The 22919-nt window shown below is 40.7% G+C and overlaps 1 protein-coding gene across 2 annotated transcripts in view; it reads left to right on the plus strand.

The window, feature by feature from the left end:
* Positions 1-22919, plus strand: part of LOC122790848 (adenylate kinase isoenzyme 5-like) — a 1153343-nt gene that overhangs the window by 918781 nt on the left and 211643 nt on the right. Inside the window, exons 8-9 of one of the 2 annotated variants that reach the window (XM_044058488.1) lie at positions 3485-3521; positions 6099-6317. In XM_044058488.1, the coding sequence (XP_043914423.1) occupies positions 3485-3521; positions 6099-6317 (256 nt within the window). The remainder of the gene's footprint in view (positions 1-3484; positions 3522-6098; positions 6318-22919) is intronic. The other variant, XM_044058489.1, reaches the window with a different exon arrangement.

A 22919-nucleotide genomic window follows, 5' to 3' on the forward strand; every position in this document is an offset into this window, starting at 1 on the left:
TATATGGCTTCTCCCAAAATATTTCATCTCCAACCAGAAATGGCAATGCTCAGCAAAAGAGAGCATCATTGACTGGATTCTTACCAACAAAGACACACACAACTATACCACAGGGACCCTTCCCAATGACCTCAGTGACCACCTTATAACCTATATACTAAAACATAAGTGCCCACCTACTAACCCTCCCACTTATAGACTTGTCAGGAACAAGAAGAAATTTGTCCCAAACCTATTCCTTGCAGAACTCAAATCCTGTAATTGGTCTATCCTAAAAACTCTACCCCTAGAAGAGAGTGTCACCTACTTTAATGATACATTCCTGAAGATACTCAACTCCCACGCCCCAAACCGACAAATCAGAACCAAGGAGCGGATAGCACCTTGGCTCACTATTGAAACTAAATCTAAAATTAAACTTCGTAACCTAGCCTGGGATAAATGGAGGGCTACCAAAACTCCACTAGATCGCATCAAGTTTCAACAGCTTAGAAACACTACTAAAATGGCCACTACTCAAGATAAAAAACAGTATTTCTGTCATCTCCAGGATAAACACCAGAATAACCCAAAGAAATTCTGGGCTGGATTTAACAACCTCCTCCATCCAGGTAAATCTACTACCCCCACTCCGGAGAAACTTATTGGGAAAGAACCAGAGAAAATAAGCAACGCCTTTTACCCTTTTTTTTTCGAGACCATTCAGGCCCTAGCCAGTCAGCTACACACTACCTCCTTACCTGTAACCCATACCAAAGACCCAGCTCACCCACTCTTTAACTTACAACCTGTACCTACCTCCTATATAATGTCGCACCCTCTTAAAAAACTAAAACCAACCACTCTAGCAGCCACCAGCTCCCAGCGAATACCTTCAAATAGCGCCAGATGCCATTGCTATCCCATATCAATCTTGATTAACAGAACTATAACTGAAACTACCATTCCTCTATTTGGAAAATCTCATATATCATCCCTCTTCACAAAGGAGGAACCTCCACGGAAACTTCCAACTACCCACCCATAGCAATTTTGTCACCAATAGCTAAGGTCATGGAACGGTATGCTCACAAACAACTCCTTCACTACCTCACCCTTAACAGTCTTCTGTCCTATACCCAACACGGATTTCGGCCCCATCATAGTACTACCACTGCCCTCCTCTCCTTTGTTGACTTTTATCAATAACAAACCGTAATAAATTAATATCCTCTGCTCTCTTTCTTGACCTATCAAAGGCCTTCGACATGGTTAATCACCAGCAACTCCTTCACACCCTGGAAACCCTACATCTGGATAACCCAGCCATAAGCTGGTTTAATGCCTACCTGTCTGGCAGGCAACAAGCTGTCCAATGGCAAAACAGGCTATCGGACCTACTTCCAAACACCATTGGTGTTCCTCAGGGCTCTATACTCGGTCCTCTTCTTTTCTCCGTCTTTATAAATGATCTCCACTCAGTCATCCCCAAAAATACCTGCATTCAATATGCAGATGACTCCACCTTAATCTGTTCCGACGCCTCCCTCCTGAAACTACAAGTAATGACCCAAAACTGTTTTACTTTAGTTGAAAAATGGTTCTCTGAACTGAAACTAATACTTAATCCAACGAAAACCAAATTATTACACTGGCCTCAAAGAGATGCCCTATGCAGACTGTCTCAAAAAACTGCAGCTTTATTCCGTTGCATATCGCCTACTCAGAGGCGATCTCTCCCTAACACACAAAGCTATGTCAAACCCAGAGCTTTTAGACATGCTCCACTTAAAGAAATCCCAATCCCTATGAGCTACACGCTCTAGGGACCTAAACCTCATCACCACAATAAACAGAACATGCTGGAGGGATAGATTCCTGTCCCAGAGACTTCCCATACTCTAAAACAAACTACCTATCTATATCAAACAAAGCTCCTCATTAGCACTGTTCAAGAAAAATCTTGATGATTGGATGGGAGATAGAAAATTCACCCCGGGGATCACTTCTGTGGCTCTGCTCGACAGTGGCACAGGAAAATAATTTTCTTGGGTAGCGAAAGCCAGGGTACCTTTGGCTAGGCTTATATAGGCCCTAGGGCCAATACCCTAGTACCTACCTATGAACCTATGATTGTGATAAAACTTTTTTTTTCCTAACAGGAGTATTCATACACATAAACACTCCTGGAAAAACACATTTTATTTTTAAATTTAAATGCAAAAAAAAAAAAAATATATATATATATATATATATATATATATATATATATATATATATATATATATATATGTATATATATATATATGTATATATGTATATATAAACGTAACTAAAACCTTCTGCTGATCTTGTAAATCTAAGCAGCATACCTCCTAATGTCCTTTGTTAATTATAAATTCATCTGTCTGCAGGACATAATTGTCAGTGTTGGTACAAGCAGTAATTAGACTTAATAAGCAATTAGGTAATTGCGAATATATTAAACAGTTTAAGGAAGAATTTTTGTACACGTTTGTTTGTGTGTGCACGTGCATGTGTGCATTGCGTCTTGAGATGGACTGGAGCTTTTCCTAAGATTGTTTTCCTACATTGCTTGCCTGGGTAGGTCCTGGCTTCCCATGACTCTGTATAGAATATTGTGGGTACTTAAAGGAATGGAAGTGTGACAGCTATATATTTTGCAAATATTACAGTAGAGTAATCTCTGCCCACACCACGTATTTACTATTGTTCTACCTTAATGTTTTCATAATGGATAATATACTTACTGAAGAAGAATGAGAGGGAGAACACTGTACATATCCATTGTTCTTCATACTTTACTTTGTGTTTATTCTTTACAGCCATTTCTCTGTACATTGCAGTAGGAAAACATTGTTTGAGATCATGCTGACTTGTCCCGCATCAGCAGGATGAGACCAAGTCATGGTGGGTCTTTGTCCAGGAAGCACTTGAATTTTTTTTCTTGCCCTTAATTCCTTCTGTGGCAGCTGTGCACTTATATATTAAAAAAAAAACATGCTATACCTTCCGCTGTTGTGTGTGTGCATTCCTGTACATATCCTATGAAGGCTACCCCTCAGACTGAGTTTGTCAAGGGCAGAGCACATGTTCTTGACCCATACTGTGTATGCAGTGCTCTTCTATAGGAGGTGCCAGCATTGCAGTGGATGGACTGCATCCCAGGATGGGCAAGCCTGTATCATCTAACCCCCCCCCCCCCCCCATGCTGCTTCAAGCTACAAGGAATGCTACTTGAGGCAAACCAGTTTGCTGATGGAGCTTGGGACAAAGCTGTGATAACCTGATGCTATACATCTGTGGGTAGAGAATTGCATAGCATGAAGAAAATGTTTAAAAGGGAAGATTCCAGAAAGGCAGACTTTACCGAGATGAGAAATCAGATTTACAGTACAATGTCACTTTTATACAAAAGCAAAAATAATAAAAAAAAAGTTTTCTGAGTTTGTAATTCAGACTTTTCATTTCTGTTCATTTACAGAGTGAAGGATTGTTTGCAGACTACAACAAGATGGCAGGTATTTTATGCTTTTCATTTTTTTAATGCATACTGTTTGTTAGCATTTCTTTGGTTTGTGGTATACTTACAAGTATACATTTGCACTGGTTACCTGGAAGGAGAATGATGACAACAGGGGTTTCAAAAAGTTTCTTCTGTTGGCTTACTAGTTTTCTGCAGTCGGATAGAACTTGGGCCAGTACTAAACAGAAAAGCCAGAACCGAGATGTGTGTTATAATAGTATTTATCTGCAAGAATTATTTTTAACAATGCTAACCCCATTTTCCTTCTGTGGGTTATTATTGTTTTCCAGCTGCTCCCCTGCTCTTGTGGGCTTTTGATCAGATTTCTGGAGGTCATGATTGTGACATAATTACTTCTGTAGCTGAGATGAAATCCCATGCTTATTTATTCTTTGTTTTCTTACTCAGTCTGAGAGCATGGGTGCAGCCATCTGTCTAACAGCACATGTATACTAACCACAAACCACTTGTCTTCTAGTTGGGGTCAAGTTTCTTGTTCTCTGGTTTCATATTTTTCTTACTAGACAATGCTTCTCTGTCACACTCTCTTATGCCCTTGGGATCCATGCCTCTCTGATCCTTACTCTGCACCAGCATTCTCCTCTCTTCTGTTCTGTTTTCCTTCTGCTCTGCATTTCTTTTTAATCAGAAATGGAGTGTCTTGTTTGTCTCTAGAAAAGATTCAATTTGGTAATCATTCTGTGGGGCAGCAATATAATCCACAAAGAACCAGTTTTTTGCTTATCTGACAGAAGATGAAGCTTCCTGTTAATTAGTTTATAAAATTAAATCTAGTTGCTACCACAACAGTTCCTATGTGCTGCTGTTATTATACTGAGTCACCGTCTTCCGCAGCATCAGGTACCTGTAACCAAGGAGATGTATCTGAATAATGCATCATGTTTATGGCTAGCCCCAGATAGATTTCACATGTTAAGGATGACCAAATTAACCCTTATGAACGTCCTTTTATCCTTGTAAAAATTCTAAAATTGCCATTAAGTTGGGTTTGTACACAGTCAGTTTAAGCATTTATCTGAATACCTCTGTCTGCAGCGGTTATTCATAATGTAATGTTTGTGTGTTAAAATCGGCTGTGTGCTTTCTGCATGACTATATTCCTTTTGATGAACATCTGGATGTTACTGGCCAAAAATATTTCATAACCATAACTTTTTTGGTTAGAATTAGAATTCTTATTTTGTCTTCCTTCTTGTTTTTAACAGATCCCTTCCTTAAAATACCTTCCATTAAATGTAGAAAAAAACAGGCTTCCAGCTGTGCCAGAAGAGGATTAGTCACCAGTGATGGAATAAACAATATGACAGAATTTGGTAGAACAGTATCCTAGAGCCTTGGAGATGCAGTACCCAAGCACTTGGTTATAGCTGATGCTAGACAAGGGGAAAAGCACTGACAAGTAGCCTGGTGAGTGGCAGTGGTCAAGGAAGAATTAAGCACTGAAGCACGGGGAGGGGGGGTTATGTTGTAACAGAATACTGATTCAGCTTCGAGGTGGATGGGGCATAAGTCTTTGCTGAGGGCTGCACCTGTCTGAGAATGTATGCTGATTCAGCATAGCAGATTTTGGGAACAGCCTTATTCCATTTATGGCAATGGCTACATTTTATAAAGACATGTAACTGCAGGTTAATATCCCATCTTGAACATGCTGTTTGCCGAGTTAGGATGCATTGCCCAATTAGGATGCAGTAGTCTTTGTGCTCATTTTATAATGGACATCTAGTCCCAATTGAAGAACTCGTACAGAGCAGACTGCATTGTATAAGCCTCGGGGTGACTCCTACCATGAAGATGTAATGTGCAGTGTGCATAACCATCTGAAAACTCCAGATAGAATCAAAGTGAGGCTTGCATTTTATCTGGGTCAGCCATATGTATTGCACATGTTTGTGTACAATGGGGCCCTTTAACTGCCAGTTTTATACTTGCTAGTACAAGATGAAAAGACAAAATTACTATTTTGAATAGCTGACATGTTTAAAACGCTTGATCTAGTTTTCCCATCTGACCCAGTCTGCTTTTGCTATAGATTTTTTCCATTGTTTTAGAAGTTGTATAAATCTGCAGTGAATTGGTGCCTTTAGTTGTATATGCCATACAGAAATGGGTTACATCAGTGGGGTCTTTCTTAGCTTGTGCCACTCTTTTTCTCTGAGGTTAACAACCTTCCCACCTTCACCCTAAGTGAGATCTTTGCACAGTTACGTTATCCATATAGGCATTCTTTATCTGCATCTCCTTAAAAGAATCACCCTTATTCTTAGAGTGTTAACACACTGATTAGCATCGTTTTCTGTTAAGTCATAACACTAAAACTGTTATAGTAAGTCTGAAGTTATCTGAAGAACATTTTGCATTTTTTTAATTCACAAGGTATTATTGCAGCCCCATTGAAAGTTCTAGAATTTGTTGACCTTCCAATCTTGACATATGCGGTCCTCTTCCAGTCCATCTATAGCGATGGTAGGATCTTCTGGAATTTGAGAAATGTATGTGTATGTTTAGTAAAATTTATGTGTGTATGTGTTGTTTTATGACTGGTATGAAGGAGAAGCAGAGGAGGAGGACTCAAGGGACGCAGGAAATCAAGGTGGAAGCAACCTATGGTCTGAGTCAGCAGATGCAGCCTGTGAGAGCCTGCTGGAATTACTTGAGCAGCCTGGGACTATCTCTTCTGTCAGCCAGTCAGAAAGCATGGTGGACCCTAGGCATATTGTAGAAGATGAACCCATAGAAGCGGTGAATATTCTTCCACTGGGAAATAAAGGTAAGAAGGATAGAAAATACTTAGTCATGTTGTCCTCATTTGTTCTATGTAGTTTTCTTGGTGAGAAAAAACACATAATTTAAGACCTCTAACCCATAATCCAGCAAAAGGTGCCCCATGAGACCTTTACAAACAAACATACTTTGTTTCTAGCTCTAAACTGTGACATGCTGTACTGTCCTTCCTGCAGATAGTTAGAATGCTCTCCTAACATTCAGCACTCCTACATCTGTTACAAATTTTCTATAATTGCCATATTGACCCACAACGGCCAATCTGTAATGACAATGACAAAAATACAACTCCAGTCAAGCAAACGGAAACTTGTTTGTTGAAATGTTACGCATTCAAAAATGATTTAATTGAATAGTTTGTCTTGAACAGTGGTTTCCATTTTACTCTCTGCTTGCTTGGACTTGTATTTTTTTACATTTGCCATAACTGATTTGCTGTAGGAGATGTCATCTTTTAGTTTTGAGGGATCTGCTTGGTTTGACTGTCTGCTGTTGAGAAGTACTTTGATATCTTGTCATGTGTCTTAGATCCCCTAGATGTCACCATTGTTTCTTATCATATATGACCTCACATAGGTTCATTTCCTTTTCTGCTATAGGCATCTCTCTTTTCTGAGCTTGTTATCAATTTCTTTGTAATGAGCTAATGATGTCGTGCATCTAGCAATTCTTCATGTCTGGACACGCTCTTCCTCAGCCTTTTCCATACTATCTTACTTTCCAACTGTCTGTGCAAACCTTGGAGCCATTCATGGTACAGACATACTTTAACTTGCAATTTCTCTGCAAATCACTTGCAATGACCTTAAAAGTAGTTTGCATAAAATCCTCAGGTGGAGGTCACAAGTCAGCTTTCTTCACAGAGCGATTCCTTCACAGTTATATTCTGCGTCCATCTTACTAGTCATCCTTCTACCAAAACATGTACCTCTGGGCTTATCTCTACTTTCAGTGTGCATAGAAATGGATTGAATGCTTTACTAAGGTCTGAACTGCCCATATCTACATCTTGTGTCTAGTGTACTGCTTTGGTTAGCAGTCAAAAAAATCTGTTTCAGTCACCTAATGTGTTATATTCACCTAATCTGACTTTCCTTTACCTAAGTCCACTTCTTTTGTAGCATTTAAATTCTAATGCCTTTCTGCTCTTATTTGTGTCTCTGACTCTCTTGTTTTTTGCTGCAGGTAGTAGTGTTGATACAGCAGGATGCCTGTACGTATGATCTAAGAAAACTCAGTGTAGCAGTCAGTACAAAACATTATTGCTTGCTCTGTAAGTTAGATGACTATATGCCATTTCTGTACACGTTGAGCAAAATTCATGTTAGTATAAAGTAAAGCAACAGTAGGTATTCCGTCTGGTATTTTGTGTGAAAGGCAGAGGCAGTAAACCATGCCAGAAAATCTTTCCAGGAATTACAGATGTTGTTCATGTTGATTATTGTTGCTGTATGGCTTATATTGTGCTAAGAATATAACCGCTAGACAGCTTTGAAAGCTTTCCAAGCACCTTGTATGCACCCAAACTGTTAGCTCAAAACTAACTTTAAACTATTTATCTGTGGAAAAAGGTGTATTATTTTCTTTTGTAAGCTGGGCAAGTGTTTAAACTGCTTTAATATTGAAAAGGTTACTTTTATACAACTTGTCTGTTTTACCTACTATTGCTGTCAGGCTTCCCTGGCTTGAGGGACCTTTTTCAGCTTAACCATGGAATAACCTACTAGCTCCTCAGTTCTTATTGTTTCCAGCCACAAAAAAAGAAAACTGTTAAATAACCTTTGCCAGCATATCAGGCTGCTAAAGTACCTCAGCCATAGATGGGTGAGACTGCTGTGACAAAGCTGGTGTCTTGTACCACTTATCTTTTTCCTTGGATCCAACTGGTATAGTCTCTAAAGTCACCATGTACTGGGGGGTTAGACGCATCCTCTGTGGCTGTTGGAGTGCTCTTCATGGGCAAGGGAGAGCCACGTCTGCCAGTCATGTGAGAAGGAGCAGAGAATACCACTCTGTCTAGCTAGAATGCTGTGCCATCTCTAGGGAGGTTTTTGCTAACAAAAAGCGGATGTTTCTATAGAAATTCCTGTCAAATAGAAGCAAAAGTTTAAACATATGTCTTCTGTCTCAGTTATCCCAGATAGGAATAGTTCATTAGGCTTAGCTCAGGGTTTATTGCAGGCTTTTTCCCCTTCCTGTATGGCTGTTTCTGGTAAAAGAAAAAGGTATTATTCATTTTCTGAAGAGATTCAAAAGTTTGAACCTCAAAATGATTCTGAAGGGAAAGTTTGTATGTTGTCTGCTCAGAACTCTTGATTCAAATTCTGAGGTAAGTGTGGCTTTGTCAAGTACTTTTGAGAGAGTCTCTCTCTCTCTCTCTCTCTCTGAAACTATTTGCAGATTAAATCAGTTCTTTCAGTGGAAAACAGTGACATTTCTCAGTCCATGAGGAAGTACTGTGATTTGTTACAACTGGAATTTCCAGAACCTGCTCCTATTCCTCCTGCTGTGTCTGCTTTAGAGGATGTTTTTGTCAGCCTGCAATTTTACTGACAGTCGTCCTGCTGCCTCAAAAATTCAGAGACTATATAAAGTTTTTTAAAGTCTTTTAAATTTTTATACACTCACCCTAGATCAAACACAGAAGCTATTGCTTTAGGGAATCCAGCTGCTGTTAAACATTTGGTTAATACCAGTTCGTCGCCTTCTGACAAAGATGGGAAGGCTTTTGATAGATTTCGGGGAAAAATGTCTAGTCTTCTACAACTCTTTTTTTTTTCAGTTCTCAACTGTCAAGCTCTTATGTTGAAATTTATTTTGTTCAGTTCTCAACTGTCAAGCTCTTATGTTGAAATTTATGCTTGCCTCTTGTGAGAATATGAGGAAAACCTTGGCGTTTGTTTCCTCTGTTGAGGAGAAACCGGCTTTGTGTGATTTTCCACTGTTTTAAATGTGCAAATGATTTTTCTAATGCCATCTGTGGGGCTGTTGGTAGTTTTAGGAAGAGGTTTGCCTGGCTGCATTATCAAACCCTCCCAGAGAATTCCAAAAATGAAATTTTAAATTATCCCATGGATAGGGAGCTATTTTTTGGAAATTTTCCTACAGTGGTCATTAAAATGTGGGATGAGAGAAGAAAGCTGGTCCAAGGGAACTCTCAGATTTTTCATCCCCCTTCAAGTTTGACAAGAGAGCAGTTGATAAACAAACATTTTAAAAAGCAATGGCAGGGAGGTTCCAAAAAGAAAGCAGAACCCCCCCCCCCGAGAACAAGGGGCCATCTAATAAGTCTGAATGACTATATGAAGGATTTCCAACCACCACAATGACCATGGCAGTTCTTTAATCCTTCCAGAAAGTCTGAACATCCATTTTTGTCTCTTTGACAACAGATAGTTTCAGACAGATGGGCTCTGAGAGTAATCTGTCAGTGTTACAATAAACAGTCGGAGTCCCCCCCCCCTTTCAAGGAATTCCTCCTCACCTGCCAGACCAGACTCTTTTCCCTCTTCTCGTTAAGCATTGGCTTGCTCAGGGGATGACAGATGCTTTCCCTTCTCCTCAGTTAGGGGAACTGTTTTATTCAGGGATGTTCCTGGTGGAATGAAAGAAGATTCTTGGAGACCAGCTTTGGATCTATCTTTTCTGAATCTGTTTGTAATATTACCCAAGTTCAAAATGCTGACTCTTCACAACTAGTTAGCCCTTAGTCCCCATTTGAATTTTCTAGTGATCTTTGATCTAAAACATGCTCGTCATCACATTCCTACAGATCCAGATTTCAGATGTTTCTTAATGTTTTCTGTATCTGAATCATATGATTCATATTATCAGTTCTCTTTCTGTATCTGGATCATATTATCAGTCCTCTTCAATACCCTTTGGTCAATTTACTGCTTTAAGGGTATTCACAAAGTGTAGTTCCTGTGGTAGCCGTACTGCAGACATCAAGGAATTTACATTTTTTTCCTTCTTTAGACAACTTGCTTATCTTTGCATAATCTTTATCAAAGTGTTAGGAATCTCTCACTTGAGTAGGGGATCTCTTACAGAGTCTGGGATTCCAAGAGAACTTGCAGAAGTCTTGTCTGACTCCTCCTCACAGAATTGTTTTCTTACTGTGTCTCCTGGACACCTCAGTTCACAGAGTTTTCTTCCACTGGAAAAAGTAGATGTGTATTTAATTCTTTTCCTGAGTTTTCCACTCAGACTACTGTCTCAACAAGGAATTCCTCAGGATTCTGGGTCTTATAGCATTTGTAATGCTCTGGATACTACTTGCAAAACTACATGAGGGGAATCCAAACATACTTGAAATCTTTATGATCCTATCATCAACATCCATTGACATGTCAAATTCCAGTTTTGGGATTTGTAAAAAAAGATTTTATGGTAGATGCACCAAATTTCTCAGAATCCAAGTCTACCATTCTTTCTTCCTTCCTGCTCTAGCACAGTTCATCACAACAGACACTTCAGACTTTGCTTGGAGAGCAAACTCTATGGGGAAAAAAAGTGTAGGGTCCTAAGAACAAAAATGACAGACCAAAATATATAAACATAAAATACGTCCCGGGGACCTCTTCAAGTGTTTACGGACAGCACCACAGTAATGTGGTATATAAACAAGCAGTGGAGAACCAGATCTTATCCTCTGTGCAGACCAGCCATGACAGCCTGGGATATAGATTTTCAGCACAATCCCAGTCTGCAGGTATCTTGTATACCGTCAAAGAAAATTGTGCTGCAGAAAATCTAAACAGGGCCAGGACCAAACCCTCATGAATGGAAACTAAATGAGAGGATCTTCACAGAATTAATCCATCTTTGCAGGAACACTTCAAATAAATGAATTTTCCTCCACTTACATTAATCAGTTAGCAGAATTTTGCTCCAGGATGCTATGCAAGAAGGCCTAGAAGACAGTTATATTTTATTTTCTTCTTTTTAGGATGTGAATTTTCCTCTTTGCTTTTCCACCCTTTCAGCAAATATCTAGGGTCCTTCTGAAGATTCCACAATGATCATTGTGGGGACTCTTCTGGCTCAGGCAACAGCTTCCTCACAGACTTGATTTACTCCTACAAGAGCAGGGGTGTTTGATACAGTCTCACTCAAAACAACAGCAGCTGCCTATCTGGATGATAGAATTTTAATATATTTTAGACACCTTTTGTTCTGAGGACATGCAGCACGTATTAATAGAGGCAAGAAAGCCTCTGCTACTAGAAAATCATATAGTAGTAAATGGAAAGAATTTCTAGTTGGTGCTAACAAAAGAACCAGAACCCAGTCAAAGCTAGTGTTTCTTTATTTCTGCATTGTGAGTTACTGTGCCATGGCCTATCTTACTCCTCAGTCAAGGTTCATTGTCAGCCATTTCAGCATGTCTGTCCATGGATCCCCCTCTTTTAATGCAACCTCATGTGAAAATGTTTTTGAATGGGCTGTTGCATAAGAAGCCTCCTAGGAAATAGGTGGCTTCTTCTTGGGATCATAATTTTTTGTTAGAAAAAGTAAATTTTGCTCCTTTTAAAGTAGCTCATCTGGCCAACGTGAGTTTTTTAACATGGAAAACAGTCTTACTTGTTCTACTAATCTTTACAAGAGGAGTATCTCAATTGCAGGCTCTCATGTTGGGTCAACCGTATCTCATTTTCCACGAAGATATGGTTTCCTTAAGTACTAATCCTTCATTTATGCCTAAGTAGGTATGCAAGTTTATTTTAAGATAAGCTATCTATTTATGTATCTTCCTTCTAGAACCCAAAAATAAGGGAAAAAGGGTACTCCATACTATGAATCATCTACTAACTAACAGCTCAGGTACTCCTGTGATCAGTTCTTTTTTTTTTTGAAGTTAACAAAAAGACAAATTGTGTCAATGCAGACTATTTCAAAATGGTTGTATCATGCTATTACTTTGTTATACCCCCCCCCCACAGCAAAATAATTCCAGACAGCGTTATCAAGGCCTATTCTGCCAGGGCCTTGGCTTCATCAGTGAATGTTTGGTAAAGGTTGGATTGCTGAAGCATTCTAGAAACAGCACTTTTAGAAAGCACTATAAATTAGGTTCCTTCTCCAGATCTAGGACAGGCTTTGCTAGGACCATTCTCCAGGAGCTCCTGGACCCTTATCCTTCCTCCTCTTAGTCATGTTAAGGTACAGTGATCTACCCATACAGCTTATGCTACGGCAGCAGTGATCTAATGAAGAATATGTAGTACAGTTATACAAGTAAACTTTACATAACAGTAAATGTTTGAATGATCACTACTGCAGAAACTGCTCCCTCCCCCTTATTTTTGTGCATTTTTTATGATTGGATGTGGACTTTTATAGTTGTATTCCAAGCTTTGTTCTCTCAGGGCTTTAGCCTCCCTCCCTCTGTGGGCATGAAAGTTTAGAAGGGCTTGGCTCCCAAACCTGACTTTTAGTCAGCTCAGCTTGAGCTCAGTAATGGTTTGGGCCTGTGGAAGTGCTCTGAAAGCTTTGAAAGCTGGCCGGCTGTTGTACCATATAAAATTATCTGGAAGTAAGATTTGAAGAACCTGTCCTCTGACCCAAATGGCAGTTTCCAGAAGAGTTTACATGTATTATTTCAAATGATGAAGGTCTGCAGCAGATGCCATCTTAAAAAATTGTTCTGTGTGCGGAAACTGTTTACTATCACAGTCTTGAACCCCTACTATCTTGAAAATTATAATCCCTAAACTGTAATTTTGAGACCAAAGCTTTGAAGACCACAGTATGGAACTCCTGGACTCCCCCCCCCCTTTTGCAGGTCCCATGTTAGCACTTGTTCCTTGATCTACACCCCATGAGGACCCGTGTTAGCACTCATTCCTAGGTTCACACTGGTAGGGGATTCAGTATTTGAGATTTATAGACGTTGTGGTTTTCAGGTAATATGATCTCGGGATTATGACTTTCAAGTTTATGAGCTTCAAGGCTGATCGCAAACCATGGAGACATACCAGTTTGAATCTATCCTTTCTTAAACAAATGGATTGTTAATTTGTGCAATAGCAGAATTATTTTTTTTTTATAATTTTATGATAAACTGAAAAATTAAGGACAGGTTCCATTTTTTGTTTAGAATATCATTTATTTTAATTTAATAATTGTTAGATTAATTTATCTAGAGTCCTTGCTGCTTCATAAAAGCTCATTACCTCACTTGTGCATTAGAAGGAGTGGGGTAGGAAGAGTGAAAGAGAAGTGTGTGCATCCTCTCCCTCAATTGTCTTTGTATTTCTTTGATGCATCTAACCACTAGAGAGCAGTATTTTATAAGGGAAGGTGCTTTTCTATTCATGTTCTTTCCATACTTGCATGTATTAGTCCATAGTAACTAAAAATATAGAAATAATATGGAAGTTAATTTTCTAAATGCAGACTTTATCAGATGTTGCATGTTAAAAGAAAACTGCCAGTTGTATTGTGCAGTATACTGCACACAGCTCTCAACCTTCCATCTCCAAAATGAGGAACACTAGCCCTCATAATGTGGAACAAATGGGCAAAATGTGGAACACATACTAATGGCTTACTAACAACTTTAACTAGGAAGGCCATAGGATGGTTAAAATATGCTGATTTTACTTATAAAGAAGATCTTTTAAAGAATTAATATGATTAATTTCTATTTACCATGGATTTCACTTAAAAAAATTCCTAACACTGAATGTGTGACAGAGTCTTTCAATGTGGAACATTGAGGAACTTTGAGGAACATGAACTTTTTAAGACCCCAAATGAGGTACGTTCCTCGTAATGAGGTACACTTGAGAGGTATGATACTGCATTAAGGCACATACCTAATATAAAGCTGGTAAGAACTGTGGCAGTGCAGTATTTCAGTAAAGTCCCAAAACATTCTCAAATTATTAGAAAAAGAAGATAGCAAACTCACAGGATGTAGCCAGGGCAGTGGCATCCATTAACTGCTTATTTCAGTAAATCTTTACAAGCACAGTTCTTGGGATTCCCATAAAGTATAAGTATTTTGATGGACTAATACAGTCTTACATTATGTACATCAATGCATAATGTAAGAATGTAAATGCAGTAGTTGGAATGCTTCTTAATTAAAGGAGAATTCTTATGTGTGTACAATTTGTCAGATTTTTGCTAGGAGAGCTGGCTACTTTATGGACTAGTATGAAACAAAGAAAGTGAATAACTGGAGGCAAAACCGTTAATGTAGTAGAAATTATTAAAATATTTACAGGACTGGCCTTGTTAGATTATTCAGAATGCCTTTAGTAGAATGTTTTACATGCCATTTTAGGAACATACCCTTAAATTTCAAGGTGGATTCCTGAAATTGTTAAATATGTTGCCTTTATGTCATGAGTAAATCCAGGTAAGCTAGGTCAGCAAGCAGTAAAATAGACGCAAAAGTAAGACTGCTACCAAAACTGAATGCAGAAGCTTATAAACAATATATGTCTTTAACTAGAATAAAGCTGGACAGCAGTCCTTTTACCTCTGTACTCAGTTTAACTGTTAGTTAATAATGTTAAAACTAGTCTGAGACAGTTGATATTTTTAAAGCTTATTGGATGACAGCATAAGAAATGCAGCATATTAGGTTGAGTATGCTATACCAAGACATTAACAGTAGTCAGATGGTCAGCAACTTTGTCTTCTCTGTAAACTGTACTGAACTGTTAATGTTGGCTGTGCTAATAGTGGAGAAGTAGAAAAGAACCCCTCTGAGGTAAGTTCATATGATTTAAGTGACGCCATTGTGAAGGGGGTTACATCTCTCTCAGATGATGTCATTTTGCAAGAGTTGCTGTACATAGGCAAATGCTGATCAGCCTGCAAGCTTAGACTCAGTGAAGCTTTTTGTACTTCTTGTAACGCTCATTATACATAAGATATGCAGCACTTTTAGGATCCACCCCTGGACTGAACAGGCATAACTGTTGCAGTACAGTTGTTTTTTTAAATTGGATGTCTGACATGGGGACTGTACAGTTCTTGCTGCCTGGTAGTGTCAGATTTTTATTTTTACACGTCCAGTATTCCATACTGGGGAGAGAGTGGTGACCCTTACCTCCCAATATGGAAGGGTTGAGGTAGTAATATGAGTTAAGAAAAAAAACGTTAAGGAGCACAGCTTTCCTGTATGGAGGATGTTTGCATGAATGTGTGTGTGGTTGCTGGCATTAGAACTTATTTATCAAAAATAACTTGATAATATTTAAAATGTTAGTCTTGCAAAGGAGAGATTCTTACTGTTAGGATGTAAACAATTTACTGATTTCTGCATGAAACTGCAGACATAATACATTTTATCTATTCATTTTCCAGTTAACTGCTTTAACCTTTTCAGAGTTACAGGGGGAGCTAGAGCTTGTTCACGCAACCAGTGGGCACAAGACATGAAATTGATTCCATACGAAATGCCAGTCTTTCATGCAATGCAATGGCACACACACACACACACACACACACACACACACACACACACACACACACACACACACACACTTTCAAGGCATGGACACCTCCATGTAATTTGGAGACTGACAGTTCATGTGTGGCATATCTTTGGGTTGAAGGAGGTAAGTGGATCACCTGCTGAGAATTAATGACACAGGGAGGACATGCAGGAACAGAAGACGCACCATCTGAGAAATGAGGTGGGGAGCTAGGTGATGTGAGATAGCATTGCATCTCTGTGGCACCAGATAGAACAGTGTCATGTAACTGAGTTAGGACTTTAGTTAAAACCCATTAAGTCTGCCAGTGTATGCTGGACTTACAGTAAGGTTACTGCTTTATAAATGTGTAAGGCAGCACATTAACTTCTTGCTGAACTAGTCTGCTTCTTTGCTGTTGTAGTTTACGCTTGCAGTCTTTTGTTTAATGTAGTCAGGCAGGCCAAGTTAATTGCAATGATGTCCTTCAAGAATGCAACTGCAGTCATAACATATGGGTTGTCCTGCCTCAGGCAGCCCTCGGTCGGCCGGATTCCAAAGTCTGGGTCCGACGTCGGCTCGCATTTCTCTCCGACGTCAGAGCGGCTGGAGTATATAAGCATCAGCCGACGCCATTTTCTTCAGTCTTTCTTGCCGCACGGTGCCCGAAGCAGAAGCAGTTCGCAAGTGCCGGTCGGTCAGCTCCTGTATTCTACGATACCGAAGTCATCAAAAGCTAAGTACCCGTTGGGGACCTTTTCTTGCCTCAGCCGATGTCAGAAATTACTGAAAAAGTTAACAATTGTCTTTTTTGTGGTAAACAAATACCTCATAAGGATTTCCACTCTTACTGCCTCCCTTGCCTGGGCCCAGACCACGACGTCTCGGCCTGTGTAGCCTGTGCTCGCTTCAACAAGCGCACTCTCAGGCGGGGAGTTCGCTGAAGATTTTTTCGGCGATAAATTTGCTTACACCATGCCGTCGGATCTTCCGACATCGCAAACTCCCAAAAAGCGAAAAGACAGGGACCGACATCCTCGGCCCGCGTCTACCACCGACTCCATGCCAAAACCTAGCGCGAGTGCTCCGGTTCCCTCTGAGATGGTCTCTCCACCGCTCCGAACCGAAGACACCGCATTACCGACGACTCCGATTCCAGACATTACTCCAACGCCAGTTATAGATTTTCCTCCGGATACCGAAACTGAGGAAATGCCCGAGACCATTGCTGTAGACAAGGTCACTCCTGCACGTGGAGATGCCAGGCCTCCTATGGCCATGTCTATTAAGGCCTACACTAGGGCTAAGGCAGCCAGCAAAACAAAGCATATTACTTCTAAATCCTTACCTCAGCCGACTCCGGAGACACAAATTATGTCCATGGCGGCTGATTTAATTTCCATGATTAAAGGTTCACAGGCCCATCCTGAGAGAGCATCCCAGCCTCCTCCTGATAAAAGGCCCCGGGTTGAACCCTCTGACCCTACTCCTTCAGATGAAGACTCTGAGGGCTCTGTCCACTCTGATAGCCAGGAAGAGCTCTTCCAGACCTATGAGGACTCGGATGCAGAAGATTCCATACCTTCGGCCTCCCCTCCTGAGGATATTTCTTTTGGGGAAGTTCTGCACACCATGAGGGAACATTTCAAGTGGCAGGGTCAGGAATATTCTGATTCCAGGAAACGCCTTAGGACTTTCCTTAAGAAGCCTCAGCACAGGCCCTTAGCTATTCCTCCTGTACTTGATGTTCTGGATGATTTGTATTCTGATTCTAGTGCTACCCTGATTCTCTTCCTCCTGCTCCAGCCAAGCCAGACAGGTATTACAGGGTCCCAGAAACTCATTCCCATTTATTCAGGGCCCATATTGCTGATTTGGAAACTATTTCACAGGGGCCTAAAGGAGTTTCAGCCTCCACCTCAAAAAATCCTTTGCCCTCCAACAAGGAAGCAAGGTCATTAGAGATGGGGTAAAAAGGTTTACACATCCACTACCTTATCTATGAGAGCTTTAAATTGCCTTTTTCATATGTTCCAATTTCAGGATTATCTTTTAGAAGATTTACAAAAAACATTAGCTTCTCCTGATCCTTTAGACAGGAAGACTTTGCAGGAAGCTGTACATAACACTCAGCAAGTAAGCAATCACTTCCTGCAGTGTGGATATGATGCACTGGAAGCTTCATGTAGGGCAGCTATGACAGGGGCAGTGATGTGTAGACATGCTTGGTTAAAAGATCAACCTCTACCAGATCATGTAAAAGCAAAACTTCTGGATGCACCTTTGGAAAAGAACAAGCGTTTTGGTGCAAATGCTAAGGATGTGTTAAAGACCATCGAAGAAAAAGCTAAATCAGTTCAAACTGTAAAGGATTTCCTCCAGGTTCAACCCCCCAGATTCAGTAGGAATTGGCCTTCAAAAAACTGGTCCTTTCCTAATCCAGAAAAGTTTCAAAGGGGTAAGAACAGGCGTGGCGAGGAAGAGGCCAATACAGAGGCCCTTACAGGGGACATCAATGGCAGCCAGGAAACCAAAGAGGTGACGCAGGGGTTTCTCCTGCCCAACAACCACAATCTCAATGACTTTCCTCTACTACCGCCTACCAGGGAACAACTGGAAGCTCCCTTGGGTGGGAAATTATCTCTGTTTGCAGAAAACTGGCACAGACTGACAAAGGACAAATGGATTTTGGACATTATAGACCAAGGGTACAGGTTTCATTTTCATACCTTACCAAGAAAACAAGGCATGCCAAATCTACCACAACATCAAAGGGCAGAGGCTATCAAGCAAATCACTCTGCTAACTCGAATGAAAGCAATAGAAAGAGTTCCACAACAAGAACAAGAACAGGGGTTTTACTCAAGACTGTTCCTTGTTCCAAGAAAAACTCAATGGAGACCAATACTGGACTTGTCCGCATTAAACACCTTTCTCATAGTACCAAAGTTCAAAATGCTGACTCTACAGCAACTCCTTCCCATGCTGGGCAAGGAGTCGTGGCTGATTACTCTGGACCTCAAGGAGGCATACCTGCATGTCCCTATCAGACACAGCTGCAGAAGATACCTCAGATTTCTTGCAGGGCCAGAGCATTATCAATTCTCAGCATTGCCATTTGGCTTATCTACTGCCAGAGTGTTTACAAAATGCCTGGCTTCAGTAATTGCTCATTGCAGGCTCCAGGGTATACAAATTTACCCGTACCTGGACGACTGCCTCATACAAGTGGACGACAAATTGATGTTGACAAAAAATCTGGAATATGTCATACGATTACTTCAAGCTCTGGGATACACAGTCAGCTTCCAAAAGTCAAGACTGCAGCCATCCCAGCAAATAATCTTCTTAGGAGCCAAACTAGACACAGCCTCTCAGATGGCTTACCTGACAGAAGACAAGCAAGAGAAGTTAACTCAATACTTCAAAGGTTTAGCAAAACTCACCCAGATGACTGCAAGGAGATTCCTACAGGCCCTGGGTTACATGGCATCCTGCATTCTACTGGTTCCATTAGCAAAACTACACATGAGAAAGCTTCAATGGTACCTAAAAAGCGTTTGGTCTCAGCACAGCAACAACTTGGAGACAATCATACCACTCATTCCATGCCTACAAAAGGAATTCCTATGGTTGGCCTCGGTGAGCCAGGAAAACACAGATATGTCATTCAAAAAACCACAGATAACACAGACCATGACTACAGACGCCTCAGACCTCGGATGGGGGGCGCACATGGAAGGCAGGTGTATACAAGGACAATGGTCTCCAAAGGAAACACATCTGCATATAAACCAAAAGGAAATGCTGGCAGTAATGCATGCTATCGAGGCTTTTCAAAACCAACTCCAGCAAGGTCACTTAATGATACGGACAGACAACACCACTGTGATGTGGTACATAAACAAGCAGGGGGGCACCCACTCTTACCCCTTTGCAGACTGACAATGCAGCTTTGGGAGAAATCACTGAGCCTAAACATCCAGTTACAATCCCAGTTTGTTCCAGGAAAAGACAATGTGTTGGCGGACAGCCTAAGCAGGAATTTCACAGATCCACACGAGTGGAGGTTACATCCGAAGGCTTTCAGACAACTCACTTCGACATGGGGCAAGCCAGAAGTGGACCTATTTGCCTCTCACCTCAATCATCTCCTACCAAAATTTTGCACAAGGACATACCATCCAAAGGCTTGGAAAATAGATGCTCTTTCATTCAACTGGAACTCCCTAGCAATCTATGCATTCCCACCTCTGCCACTGATGACCTCAGTATTACTAAAGATCAAAGCAGAGAAGCACAAGGGAATCATAATAGCTCCGGATTGGCCAAGACAACACTGCTACCCACTACTATGGAGCATATGTCACACCAGGAGGTGGGCCCTCCCTCAGTGGCCTCTACTTTTGACTCAACACAATTTCGAAACACTGCATCCAAACCTTCAGACACTGCAGCTAACAGCCTGGGAGATCCCATAAATAACTTCAGCTTATCTCTCTCCAAGGAAGTTCAGCGGATACTAACAGAGGCTCGAAGACCGTCCACCAGAAAGGTCTACTTAGCAAAATGGAAAAGATTCAGCAATTGGAATACCAGCAAAGGGCATGATGCATCATTACTGAACATCCCACTTATCTTGGAATATTTGGCAGATATGTTACAGTGTGGCCTCTCATATTCTTCAATAAAGATACATGCATCTGCTATTTCAGCTAGATACAACACTGATCCTCCTGTTTTCTCTCACCCCTTACTAAGACAATTCCTCAGGGGAATCAAGAACATTAAGCCACCAAGAAAGGCCCCAGTGCCAGCCTGGGACCTCAATTTTGTCTTAGAAAAACTGACTCTACCTTCTTTTGAGCCAGCAGCTTCAGTTGACTTGCAATTTCTCTCATGGAAAACAGCCTTCCTGTTGGCAATTACCTCAGCAAGAAGGGTCTCGGAACTACAGGCCCTAATGGCAATACCACCCTTTATTATTTTCCACAGAGACAGGGTTTCATTAAGGACCAACCCTACCTTTATGCCAAAGGTGGTATCTAGGGTTTCTCTAAATCAAGCCATTCATCTGCCTGCTTTCTTCCCCAATCCTGAGAATAAGGGGAAAGGCTTTTGCATACCTTGGACATTCATAGACAACTTCGATACTACCTGGACAGAACCAAGGCCAGTAGGAAGTCTGAACAGCTTTTTGTAGCTTACACCCCTGCAGTCCAAGGAAAAGCAATTTCAAAACAGACTATTTCTAAATGGATTGGACATTGCATCAGATTCTGTTATTCCTTTCATGGAAAGACTGTTCCAGCCTATGTCAGACCACATTCCACCAGAGCTACAGCCACCTCTACAGCATTTTTAAGAGGGGTGCCTACAAAGGACATTCTAGAAGCTGCTACATGGAGCTCCGTGCATACATTCTCAAAACACTACAATCTCCCCCTATATTCCAGATCTAGAGCAGGCTTTGCTTCAGCAGTCCTGCAGGGTTTGATTGCCACACCATCTCTTTCCTAGAGCATACCTCCTCCCCCAACTAAGCTATGGTATTCTACCCACATGTTATGACTGCAGTTGCATTCTTGAAGGACATAGTACAGTTTTGTACCTACCATAAATGTAGATGTCCGATAGACATGCAACTGCAGTCGGGTTTTCCCTCCCTCCATACCCCTCTATGCTTAGGGTCCACTCCTATCCCCCTTACTCTTAGCTGGGGATATCTGTTATGGTGTATTTGTTTTATTGCTCATGTATTTGTTTGGAATCCTGTTTTTGTCTTCCAATTTGATTACAGCCTTCCTTGGAGGGCACCTGGCATCTGGGGCAAGAAACACTGAAGAAAATGGTGTCGGCTGATGCTTATATACTCCAGCCGCTCTGACGTCGGAGAGAAATGCGACATCAGCCGACGTCGGACCCAGACTTTGGAATCCGGCCGACCGAGGGCTGCCTGAGGCAGGACAACCCACATGTTATGACTGCAGTTGCATGTCTATCGGACATCTACATTTATGGTAGGTACAAAACTGTACTTTTTTCTTTTCCCTTGCATCTTTTCATTGAGTCAAATATCATTGGGGTCTTATAGGCATCTAATTTTTACCTTTTTCGAAATATCTGTTTTGCTGCAAACCTTCTATCATCCATAAAGATTAGTGGTTCTCCTTTCCAGTCTAACCACAGTGTTACTTAAAGAAATATGAAATTAGACTGCTCTAGAACTGAACATCTTACTGGATACTCTCTTTTCCTTAAAATTGACTCTGTTTACAGTGACCCTGGTTTCTAAAGACTTTATCGCTTTCCACTGTCTTGTGTCTTAGTTCTAGGTTTAGACAGCACTGAAGAAAGCTTTGTAATTTTTACAGCCAAAACCGGTCTGTTTTGTCATTTTTTATTATAGGTTCATAGATTAGTACTAGGCTAACTGCCCTTGTGAGCCATTTTAAGCCTAGCCAATTATCCCTTGAGAGACTCAAACCCTGCACCTTGTGTTTGTAAGGAAAACACCTTAACCATTAGGCCACCCTCCCAACCATTACTTTTGAACTAATATTTGCAATAAATTCTTTATGCTGCAGTCTGCTGGCTGTCAGTGTTTTGCACTGCTATTAGTTCTAGGTTTCCAGTCTGTTCTCAAATCTTTTATTTGGAGTGGAATTCAAGGTCCATCACACTATAACACTAGTCAACTCATAAAAATATCAGTAAGAATTGCATTCATATTTATTGTGTTCTACATTCTCTTTTTTTTGTTGTTTTTTTTTTTTGTTTTGTTTCAAATACTGAATCCATAATTTCTCCTTTTATTTATTTAAGCCTGACTGGGCTGGAAATTCCAGCCACCATTTTATCTTGTTATTGTGAAGAAAGTCTACATTCTTTCTTCCACATTCTGCACTTATGCAGAGCTGGTCCATTGTCTGGTGCAGAGACATAGCCATTATCTCGTATTGTTCCTATACTGTTTTAGATGTAGTACGGTGGTGGTGCTGCGGTAGCGTTGTCGCCTCACAGTTAGACGTTGCCCGTTCGATTCTCAGTTAGAGCGTCTTCTGTGTAGCGACATGCGTGAATGGGTGTTCCTTCGTTGAAGGTTATGCGTTAGGCCCGGTAAATCAGTACGTAAAAATCTACTGCCAATC

Source organism: Protopterus annectens, chromosome 16.part0 (assembly GCF_019279795.1).
Source record: "Protopterus annectens isolate FY-2018-M chromosome 16.part0, PAN1.0, whole genome shotgun sequence".
NCBI lineage: Eukaryota > Metazoa > Chordata > Ceratodontiformes > Protopteridae > Protopterus > Protopterus annectens.